This window comes from Leucoraja erinacea, chromosome 20, assembly GCF_028641065.1.
Source record: "Leucoraja erinacea ecotype New England chromosome 20, Leri_hhj_1, whole genome shotgun sequence".
NCBI classification, from domain to species: Eukaryota; Metazoa; Chordata; class Chondrichthyes; order Rajiformes; family Rajidae; genus Leucoraja; species Leucoraja erinaceus.
Window position 1 is genome coordinate 25,556,924 of NC_073396.1, and position 12,027 is coordinate 25,568,950.

The 12,027-nt window shown below is 42.8% G+C and overlaps 1 protein-coding gene across 1 annotated transcript in view; it reads right to left on the bottom strand.

Annotated features, from left to right (window-relative positions):
- The window catches only part of LOC129706985 (RNA exonuclease 5-like), a 47,623-nt gene that overhangs the window by 34,576 nt on the left and 1,020 nt on the right, over nt 1-12,027 (bottom strand). Inside the window, exons 2-7 of the mRNA XM_055651689.1 lie at nt 9,301-9,438; nt 8,390-8,502; nt 7,605-7,728; nt 5,931-6,045; nt 3,869-4,036; nt 2,471-2,559 (exon numbers count right to left, since the gene is read on the bottom strand). Coding sequence (XP_055507664.1) covers nt 2,471-2,559; nt 3,869-4,036; nt 5,931-6,045; nt 7,605-7,728; nt 8,390-8,502; nt 9,301-9,438 — 747 coding nt within the window. The remainder of the gene's footprint in view (nt 1-2,470; nt 2,560-3,868; nt 4,037-5,930; nt 6,046-7,604; nt 7,729-8,389; nt 8,503-9,300; nt 9,439-12,027) is intronic.

Below are 12,027 nucleotides of genomic sequence, written 5' to 3' on the forward strand. Positions count from 1 at the left end.
GACCTCCGGCAATGAGGATCAGTAACATCTCTCCTCATTATCCACCAACACAGGAGCACCTCATCTCCCGCTCTACTCTCTTTACACCCCTGACGGGGTGGCTAAGCACAGCTCCAATGCCATCCATGTTCACTGACGTCACTACTGTGGTTGGCCGAATCATTGGTTTTGATGAGTGGTGCCACAACAAAACAAAATACCCTTGCTTAATGTCAACAAGACCAAGGAACCGATTGTTGCCTTAAGAAAGGGGAAGATGCGTCTTTATTGGTAGGTTGGTGGTGGAGATGGCTAGCAGGTTCAACTTCCTGGGTGTTAAAATCTGGCAAAAGGCTGCACAGGATGGAGGCATCTGTCACGGGACAGTCCGCCCCTCCATCGAAGGCATCTGAATGATGCACTGCCTCAAGGTGGCATAATTTATCCTCAAGCATCCCCACCATCTGGCTCATGCTCTGCTCTTCCTGCTGCATTGGGCAGTAGGTAAAGAGGCCTGAAGTCGCAGACCACCAGGTTCAGGAACAGCTATTTGTTATTTGAACAGTTAAATTTGTGTTGATTGGGTGTTTTGTCATTTTTTATTATATATATGACTGCAGGGAAACAAAATTTCTTTCAGACCGAAAGGTCTGAATTACAATAAACAAATCTAATCTAAATCTACTTTCCTAATCCTACCACCTACAAGGATTTTTTCTTCTCATGTTTTTGCAGTAATGTTTTCTTGCAGTCTTTCTTTTAATTACATTTTATGCATAATTTATATATAACTTATTTTTGTGTGATTGTCTGCGTTTACAAGCTCGTGAAGCTGCTGCAAACACGATTTTTCACTGTATCTGTACCTCACCATACATGTGTGTGTGTGTGTGACAATAAACTTGAAAACTGGTGCATTCTACCTTGTTGGGGTTGTGTCTTATCAGTCACAAGACGTGGGCATCACTGGCAAGGCCTGTCCCCTACAGTCAGTCTGAAGAAGGTTCTCCACCCGAATCGTCACCTATCCAAGCTCTCCAGAAATGCTGCCTGACCTGCTGAGTCACTCCAGTACTTTGTGTCCTTTGGTGTATTAACCATTATCTGCAGTTCTTTGTTTCTACATTTTTTCATCTCCAAAAGGCATGCCTAGTTTGAAGAAGTTCCCCGACAGTTTTGCCAGACCCTCGCTCACTGTTCCACGCTTTGGCCTGCCTCTCCCCTTTTCCGGCTTTGTTCTCCCCTCCTGCAATCAGTCTGAAGAAGGGTCTCAACAGGACACATGAGCGCTCTATGTTCTTCAGAGATGCTGCTTGACTTGCTGAGTTACTCCAGCACTTTTGTATTCTTTTTAATTTATTGATCATTGTGCATGGAGTTACAAAGGTGACAATAGACAGACTTTACTATGAGCAACATAGTGGCATAGCGGTAGACCGACTGCATTACAGCGCCAGAGACCCGGATTCGATCCCGACTACCAGTGCTGTCAGTATGGAGTTTGTGCGTTCACCACATAACCTGCGTAGGTTTTCTCCAAGATCTTCAATTTACACCCACACTTCAAAGATGTCCAGATTTGTAGGTTAATTGGCTTGGTGCAAATGTAAAAATTGTCCCCAGTGAGTGTAGACAGTGTTAATGTGTGGGGAAAGCAGACTCGGTGGGCCAAAGGGCTTGTTTCCGCGCTGTATCTCTAAACTAAAACTAAACACAAGTTGCATGTGCAAGTAAAATATGGGAAGATGCAAGCCGCATTGTATTTTCATCATTTAATTTTTTCGGCAAAGGGATGAGAACATCTGGATTCTCTGCTTGTTACACAATGGGACAGTACATATTCAAAACCTGGTCCAAATTTTCCCTTTTCCTCGTGCTTCAATTTACAATATCTAATTGACACATTGGCCTTCATCAGTCGAGCATTAAGTATAGATGTTGGGTGGTCACGTTGCAATTGTATAAGATGTTGGCGAGGCCACACATTCAGTTTTGGGCACCATGTTGTGGGAGGGATGTTGTCAAGCAAGAAGGGGTGCAGAGAAGATTTACGAGGATGTTGCCAGGACCCGAAAGTCTGAGCAATAGGGAGGTTGAGCAGGCTAGGACCCTGTTCCTTGGAGCACAGGCGGATGATGGGGTGATCTTATAGAGCTGTACAAAATCACGAGAGAAATAGATCGGGCAGACACAGAGTTGGGGAATCGAAAATAGGATGACATTGGTTTAAGGCGAGAGTGAAAAGATTTCATAGGAACTTGTGGGGATAACATTTTCACACATAGGGTGGTGGGTGTATGGAACAAGCTAGTTGAGGCAGGCACTATTGCACCATTCAAGAAACATTTAGACAGGTACATGGGCAGGATAGGTTTAGAGGGATATGGGCCAAACAGAGGAGATGGGACATGTTGGCCGGTGTGGGCAAAATGTGCTGATGAGCCTGTTTCCACGCTGTATGACTATGACATTAACGATAAAATTAAATTACCATTTCACAGTCTAGGCCAAATAACGGACTGCTATCAGTTACTTCAGTTGTGCATCCACTCCAAACGAAGCCTTCATAACCTCGAACGCCTGAAACATTTAACGAAAAAACAGTTGAGGAGTTATTATGTACAAGGCTTTCCTTATTCTACACAGCAAAATAAAAGTCTAACACACATCACACATATAGCGCGACATAGTTAAACAGAATGAACCACAGAATACTTGAAACATTCAACATCTGTCAACTGGATGAGACTATGAGAACACAGAATAAAAATCTAGTCAAAACAACCGATGGAAAGATTTCAGGATTGCTGCTTTGGTTACTCTATCAAATACATATTTAGCTACCAGGGACCACTGGAAAAAAAACAAGAACTAAAGGCAAAAGGACATAAAGCGATGGAGTAACAAAGATCCCGACCCTAAACGTCACCTATCCATGTTCTCCAGAAATGCTGCCTGACCTGCTTAGTTAATGTAGCACTTTGTATTCAATTGTGTAAATCAGCATCTGTAACTCCTTGTTTCTACAAGAACTAAAGGCATTTATTTAACTTTACAGATAGTTCTGCTATATCATGTTTCCACAACGGAAATATGATATAATGCGATTGATGAATTGGAGAACAACATCTATATTATGCGGGACGCATTGGTTATAACGCAACTTCACTTCAACCATTTAAAAGTTACTTCGGAATTTCCCACTGACACCTGAAAATTTCAGCACTAAAGATGATTACTCAAAGTATAAAATGAGCATTTGGTGCGGAACGGAGAACCTCAATCACATCAGGAACACCGCACACGAGCACTGAAAAGAGCACACAATCTTCTAAGTGAGAGGAATAGATTGGGTAGTTCCACAGTCCCTTGCCTGGAGTAGGTGAATCGAGGATCAGAGGATATAGGTTTAAAGTGAAGGTGAAAAGATTTAAAAGGAATATGAGGGGTAAGATTTTCACACAAAGGTTGGTGTGTGTATGGAACAAGCTGCTAGAGGAGGTAGTTGAGGCTGAGACTATCCCAATGTTTATGAAGCAGTTGGACAGGTATGGGTAGGACAGGTTTGGAGGGATATGGACCAAACGCAACAAGGTGGGACAAGTGTAGCTAGGACGTTAGCTGGTGTGGGCATATTGGTCCGAAAGGCCTGTTTCCACATTATAATCACTGCATGGAATTCTGAAGAAAGGTCCTAATCCGAAAGGTCACCAATCCATGTACTTCAGAGATGTTGCCTGACCTGCTGAGTTACTCCAGAGCTTCGCTTCCTTTTGATCCACCAGCATGCACTGTCATCTAACTACATAGCCACATCTGAACCCCCAAGACCACAGTGGAAGCAAGCCATTCTCCATCGCAAGACAAAAAAGATTAGAAATATACTCACCTACAACAGGAAAGCCATTCTGAATCCGCTCTTCTACACTCAGCAAGTATTTGCTCAGTCCTTGTTTCTTTCTGCCATATTTAATAATGATGGGATGATTCGCAAAAGCAGGAGATCTACAACTTTCGCTCTCCGCTGCAAGGGAATGACCGTTCACAACCGGACTGCCTGAAATAAAAACAAAATTTCCTTTTCATAAAGCGGCACAACGGTAGAGGCGCTGTGTCAGAGTTTGTACGTACTCGCTGTGACCCCGTGGGTTTTCTCTGGGTGCTCCGATTTCCTCCTGCATTCCAAAGATGTACAGGTTTGTAGGTTAAATGGGCTTTGTAAATTGTAAACTGTCCCTAGTGTGTAGAATAGTACTAGTGGGCGCGGACTTGGTGGGCCGAAGGGTCTGTTTCCACGCTGAATCTCTAAATTCTACTTTTCTTAATAGTGATAAACATAAATTACACATGTTACTTCAACCCCGCTTGATTTTCAACTCATTGACCCCCTCCCCCCATTATAATCATGTGAAATATTTATATTTAATTTGAATATAAATATATGTATAACTGATATAAGAGCTGGGTCTACCTTACATTACTGTTAGAAACATAGAAATTAGGTGCAGGAGTAGGCCATTCGGCCCTTCGAGCCTGCACCGCCATTCAATATGATCATGGCTGATCATCCAACTCAGTATCCTGTATCTGCCTTCTCTCAATACCCCCTGATCCCTTTAGCCACAAGGGCCACATCTAACTCCCTCTTAAATATAGCCAATGAACTGGCCTCAACTACCTTCTGTGGCATAGAATTCCAGAGATTCATCGCTCTGTGAAAAATGTTTTTCTCATCTCGGTCCTAAAAGATTTCCCCCTCATCCTTAAACTGTGACCCCTTGTTCTGGACTTCCCCAACATCGGGAACAATCTTCCTGCATCTAGCCTGTCCAACCCCTTAAGAATTTTGTAAGTTTCTATAAGATCCGTAGGGGCCTTGCATTCGGGAATATGCTGAATAACCTAAAATCCAACTATGCAATTATGGTGATATAGTAGAATAGTTGTTAAACAACTGGGCCGGTTATTAAGAAACCTGGATAATAATTTGATAGTGTGTAGGAAGGAACTGCGGATGCTGGTTTAAACCGAAGATAGACATAAAAAGCTGGAGTAACTCAGCGGGTCAGACAGCATCTCTGGAGAAAAGGATTAGGTGACGTTTCGGGTCAAGACCCTTCTTCAGACCCCGTTTTTTGTGTCTAATAATTTGATAGCACAAGTTCTAATCTCACTGGGAGTGGAAAGATTATATTCATCTAAATAAGCATGCATTGTAACAGCAACTATACACTGTCCTTAAAAACCTATCTGGTTAACTGCAAAGCTAAACACAACGTGCTGCAGTAACTCAGCGGGTCAGGCAGCATCTCTGGAGAAAAAGAATAGGTGACGTTTTGGGTCGGAACCCTTTTTCAGACTATCTGGTTAGTTGATTACAGCGTGGAAATAGGCCCTCATCCCACTGACTCCACACTGACAATAGATCAGCCATTCACACTACTTCTTGTTATCCCACTTTCTCATCCACTCCTTACTCTAGTTGCCCCAATTTACAGAGGCCAATTAACATGCAAACTCGCATGTCTATCAGACGCGAGAGGAAACCGGTGCACCAGGAGGAAACCTGCAAGGTCACAGGTAGAACTTGCAAACTCCACACAGACAACACTCAAGGTCATGATCAAACCTGGGTCTTTGACGCTGTGAGGCAGCAGCTCTAACAACTGTGCAAATGTTCCACCCCCTTAGATTGTTACTCACCTGGTACATTTGTAAAGAAAGCATCACAGCTTGGTTTGGAAACAGCTCTGCCCAAGACGGCAAAAAAATGTCAGAGTTCTGTACACATTGCCCAGTCCATTACATAGACGGGTGTCTCCACCATTGACTCTATCTACACTTCCTGCTGCCTCAGGAAAACAGTCAACATAATCAAGGATCTTTTCCACCCTGGTCATTCTTTCTTCTCCTCTCCTGTTGGGCAGACCTAACCACTTGAAAGCACGTACCACAAGATTCAGGAGCAGCTCCTTCACCACTTCCATCGCATCCACATGACGGACTGTTCTCTATTTCAAAAATACGACGCAGAAAATCTTCAGGAGGAGGGGGCATGCTGAATCTCTGAAAATAAAGAAGCAAGTGATAGTGGCGAAAGAGTAATGATTGACTCAGTGATCTACTGTGCACTGGGAATAACATTTGTTTTACCGTGACTATTTTCTGATAGCTTTCTGTAAGGTACACATTAATTTCCTTCTCTTTAACTAGTGTGCACTTCAATAAGTGGTTGCAGTGTTTGGGCTCCTTGGTCAATTGACCACTCTTAATGTGTGTTCTATTGTAGTGAGTGCAACATGCAAGTCTGACCATGTGCCTACTTCAATGTGAAGGCATGTCCTCAGCAAAGGTTCAACCTTGCCTAATTTACAGCAAATTGCGCAAATTCAAAATGTTTCCAAGACGCGAGGGCCTGAGCTATAGGGAAAGGCTAAGCAATTTAGAACTATTTCTGAGAGCGCTGGAGTGATCTTATAGAGATATACAGAATGATGAGGTATAGATCGGGTAAACGCATTCTCGCCCCAAGTAGGGAATTGAGATCCAGAGGACATAGGTTTAAGATGAGGGGGGAAAGATTTAATAGGAAACCAAGGGGTAGCTTTTTTACACAAAGGGTGGTGGGTGTATGGAACGAGTTGCCGGAGGAGGTAGCCGAGGCAGGTACTATCGCAACATTTAAGAAACATTTAGGCAGGTACATGGATGACAGATTTAGAGGGGCCAAATGCAGCCAGGTGATAGTGTAGATGGGACATGATGGTTGGTGTGGGCAAGTTGGGCTGAAGAGCCTGTTTCCATGCTGTAAGACTCTATGACATTCAGATTGCTAATTATTGTTTGGTAAAGGCCCGAGATGGAATTGGTACTAAAATGTAAAAATTGAATTGATCTCACAAAATTTTAGATTCACAAGGTTCACCAGACTGATTCCTGGGATGTAGATTCACCAGACCGACTCCTGGGATGTCAGGACTTTCTTATGAAGAAAGACTGGATAGACTTGGATTGTACTCGCTAGAATTTAGGAGATTGAGGGGGGATCTTATAGAAACTTACAAAATTCTTAAGGGATTGGACAGGCTAAATGCAGGAAGATTGTTCCCGATGTTGGGGAAGTCCAGGACAAGGGGTCGCAGCTTAAGGATAGAGGTGAAATCCTTTAGAACCGAGATGAGAAGAACATTTTTCACGCAGAGTGGTGAATCTCTGGAACTCTCTGCCACAGAAGGTAGTTGAGGCCAGTTCATTGGCTATATTTAAGAGGGAGTTAGATGTGGCCAGAGGGATCAGGGGGTATGGAGAGAAGGCAGATACGGGATACTGAGTTGAATGATCAGCCATGATCATATTGAATGGCGGTGCAGGCTCGAAGGGCCGAATGGCTACTCCTGCACCTATTTTCTATGTTTAATCAGTTTTTGATAAATGCAAGTTAAAGTCAAGCAAAATAGCTAATCAAAAAGGTGCTTTGTTTTCCAATTGAGATAAAGAAAATACTTCAGGCATCATTATACAACCACAGAGTCTTTGAAACAAGTAAGACTGAAATTAAAAATTAGAGAAGTTTTCAGAGATCTGTTAAGAATAGTTGGATCAAATGTAGCAACCTAAATACTTACCCATTTAAACCTTTTTCTCAGCTGCTTAAAGTGAAGATAATATCTGTAGAAGTGCATCTGACTTACACCACGTAGAACTACGACTGCTACTTTAGTTTGATTCTGCCCCTGAATCTGGCACCAACTGTTGGGAAGAATAATAGATTATAGAAATTACGGCAGATTATAATTATATTTCCCAATTTATCTGGAGTATTCTCCAAAGATGCCCTCTGAAAAATTAGTTTCCATCTGTGGGAGTGATCTCACATTACCACTGGACTCACAAGAACAGGACGATACATGAACATTAGAGTAAAACGCCAGTATTGATGACCCCTCAAATGCGGGTAATTCATCCTTATGGAATTCAAATTAGATGAGATGCCCAAATTCTGAGATATAGAATAAAATTCACTCTCATAGAAATCACGTGTCAATTTTTTATTTTATTCCACCTTGCAACTCTTGGCACATGCAGATGAAGAGGCTTCACGTTAAGGAAAAATCATGATTTGTTTAGTTATGGATGGTCACCCATTTTCCTCTATCTGACCATCCAGAAATGCCAATGGTTTGGTATCTTGCTCACCAATGTTATCCATGCTCCTCTAAATCCAACTGTGGTTCCCTGTTCCTCATGCCCCCAAAACTTATAGGAATAGAGTAACATCTACCAGGCTGTAATCTCAGTAATTGATCCGAGACCTATTTAATGTCAAATAATAATATTAAATAGCCTCTCACTAAGGACACAGGAAGGTATGTCTATTAAATATGTGATGGGAAAAATAAGTATACATTACCTGGGTGGAGTTCTCTCCTCTGTCGATGCAACATAATTTATTAGCTCACGAAGTTGGTCATAAGTAATGGCACAGTGGTTACTCTTGGAATTTAGAGAGAAAATTGAACCATCCTAGGAAACAGAAATATTATTCAGAAAGAAGACTTACAATACTTTCAAAGGGTACTTTAGTTGTTTAATGATTGTGCATGAGGAACATTAATGCGTTAAAAGGCATAGGTAGAGTGGATGTGCGAGGATGTTTCCACTAATGGGGGAATCTAGGGCCAGAGGGCACAAACTCAATATAAAAGAACATATCTTTAGGATGGAGATGAGGAGGAAATTCTTTAACATCCTTTACAGCCAGAGTCATACAACGTTGAAACTGGCCCTTCGGCCAAACTTGCCCACACCGACAATCATGTCCCATCTACATTGGTCTGACCTACCTGCGTTTGGCCCATATCCTTCTAATCGCATCCTATCCTATCCATGTACCTATCTAAATGTTTCTTAAACTGTTGGTATAGTACCTGCCTCAACTATCTCCTCCAGCACCCCGTTCCATACACCCACCATCCTTTGTGTCAAAATATTAACCCTCAGGTTTCTATTAAATATTTCCACCCTTACTTTAAACTTATGTGCTCTGGTTCTCGATTCCCCAACTCTGGGCCAGAAAGTCTGTGCATTTACCCATCTATTCCTCTCATAGGTTTGTACACTTCTGCAAGATCACCCCTCATCCTCCTGTGCTCCAAGGAAAAGGGTCCCAGCCTACTCATCCTCTCACTATAGCTCAATCAGGCCATTGAGTCCTGGCAACATCTTCGTAAATCTTCTCTGCATCATTTGGTTCATTTATGGTAAATGTTAAAGTACAGAAAAAATGAATGACTAATTTTAAAAGTAACCAACTTTGCATACCTTAAGCATTCCTTGATTATGCTGTTTGTCACTTTCGGTGGTCTCATTTTCGACCTTGATTCGCTTCCGCTTGGATTCCTCTAAATTCTCATGATCCTGTCTTTTGCACTTCCCGAGTGTCTGAGTGTTATTCGCCATCTTATGTTACAAGCAAAAGAAAAATATTAATGAGTATTATGTACTCGAGAATGTTGTATTAAATTTGGGAATATTTGAGCCAAGAGGTGCATTTCAAATTGCGACACTATAAAGAATCAAAATGATACCAAGCAATCTCCACCAGCTCAGCCGCAGAATCAAATCACTTCCATTACTTCACAGAGTGCATATCCAGTTTATAAAATTATGCATTTAAAACATTCTGTGCCTCAGCACATGCATGCAACCTGGAAACATATCCCACAGCCCAACCTATCCATGTCAACCTAGCTAGTTTTGTTTGTCTGTATTTAGCTTGTGTCCCTCTAAGTCTTTCCTATCCGTGTACCCAATCCAAATGTCTCCTCAACATTGTAATTGTACCCGCCTCGACCACTTCTCATGGCCGCCGCCGCCACCACCACCACCATTTGTGTAGATATACCCGCTTCTCAGATCCCACTTGGGGGCAGCATAGTGGCATAGCAGCAGTGCTACTGCCTTGGAGCTCCAGAGACCCAGGTTCGATCCTGACTGTGGGTGCTGTCTGTACGGAGTTTGTACGTTCTCCCTGTGACCGCGTGGGCTTTCTCCAGGTCCTCTGGTTTGCAGCTAATTTGACTCCGGTGAAATTGTAAACTGTCCCTAGTCTGCAGGATGGTGTACAGGGTGATCGCTGATTGGTGCAGACTTGGTGAGCCGAAGGTATTTCCACGCTGTATCTGTAAAGTCTAAAACTCTAAAGATCCCCTTTAAATCTTTCCGCTGTCACCTTGAGCCTATACCCTCTATTTTTAGACTCCCTTACCTCAAGAAAAAGTATATCTAGCCTATCGATATCCCTCGTGATTTTAGATCTTCTCTCAGTCGCCTCTCCGCCTCCATCGCTCCTGGGAGAGGAGTCCCGGCCCATCTAGTCCCTCCTTATAACTCAAGCCCTGCATTCCGGAATCACCTTTGTGAACCTTTTCTACAACTTCCTTAGTTGAAGCATATCCTTCCCAGTGTGGCGACTGTCAGTGCGCACATTACTCTGTGCAGTCTCACCAATGTCTTGTAACATGCCATTTCAACTCCTATACCCAAAGCCCTGATGAAGGCAAGCAATCTGCCAGCTTCTCTAACCTGCGTACCTGTATCAGCACTTTCAGGGAACTATGCACTTGGATCCCAATGTCCCTTGGTTCAACTCCTTTTCCAGTCTTCAACGGACCCCCTCCTCTTGGATCCCCCCCTCATGGGCATTGGTACAATTAAATTTGGGGTCACCATCCGACGTCGGAACGGGAGAACATTCTCAGCGGCTTGGACTTCCGAATCTGCCTCTTCCAACTGGAGACCGGGGCTCCCGAAGTCCACAGGCTGAGCTGGGTGGAGATTCACGCTGGCAGCCCTCGGCAAAGGGTTCCCAGGGCTCCGCGATATTAAAATCAGCACGGCCCGAGGCTGGGAGCTCTGCAAACCACAGCTCCATGATGTTGAAGCAGCAGGCCCAACACTCCAGAGCTTCAAACGGCAATCCAGGTAAAGCATTACCCGCTCCTTGGTGAATCCAATATGTATTTTAAAACCAACTGTTTAATGACAACATATAGTAGGATCTAAAAGTGTCACACTGTCAATGTCTGGTAATCATGATCCTCTAGTTGTGGGGGTGGGGGATTGGGAGGGGGGGTCTCACAAGTGAAATAGCTTAGGGTCTCTCTTCATCTAAATCCGTCCCTGCCCGCATGCTTCCTTGCTCTTGCAGTATACAGTTCATCGATGGGAGGGAAGGTTGCAGTCAATAACCAGTTTAGTTTGGAGAAACAGCATGGTTGAAACAGCCCTTCGCCCCATCGTGTCCATTGCTCACCATTCCCTTTGTCACACATTGTGATATTTTATTTCATTCTTCACTTTAAATTATAATGTATTATTTTTTAATCGTCTACTGTATATCATATTGTTACGAGCAAAGCACCAAGGCAAATTCGTTGTATGTATAGGGTGATTTCACGAAAAGTCACTGGAGCGTAGATCCGCACCAACGTGACCGAAAATTTAAAGTGGAGTACATGTGATACTTCCGGTACATGTTAGTGAATGGGAAAACACGCACTTTCACACCCATTAAAAACATCGAAAACGGACAGTTTTTGAGCTGCAATTTACTGTGCCAGTCGGGGTGACTGTGAGGCACAGCTACCTAAATTTACAGTCCAAAAAAAAGATAGAAACTAAGGTAAATTCAAGAGGGAGCTGAAGGTGCTAAACCAGCGGAAGTGATCAACGGCCATTTGACGTGGAGATTTAAAGATCCAAAATATCGGGAATTATCGCGTTTGCTCGCTGCATTTCATCAAAAGTAAGGCATTATTTACTTTTTTTTATCTTTATTCATTTGTTATATGAAAAGTTTTAAAAGTGAAAAATCCGTCAGTAAAATTGCAAAATCGCCCATGGCTCTCAGGTGGGTTTTAACATGCAAAATGAAAACGCTTCTGAAACTACATTTACCATTTAAATAATCGTAAACTATCAATGCGTTTTAAAATAAATTTTACTCAGATGCAAGCTAAGGAATGGGATAATTGTCAGCTGTTAGTT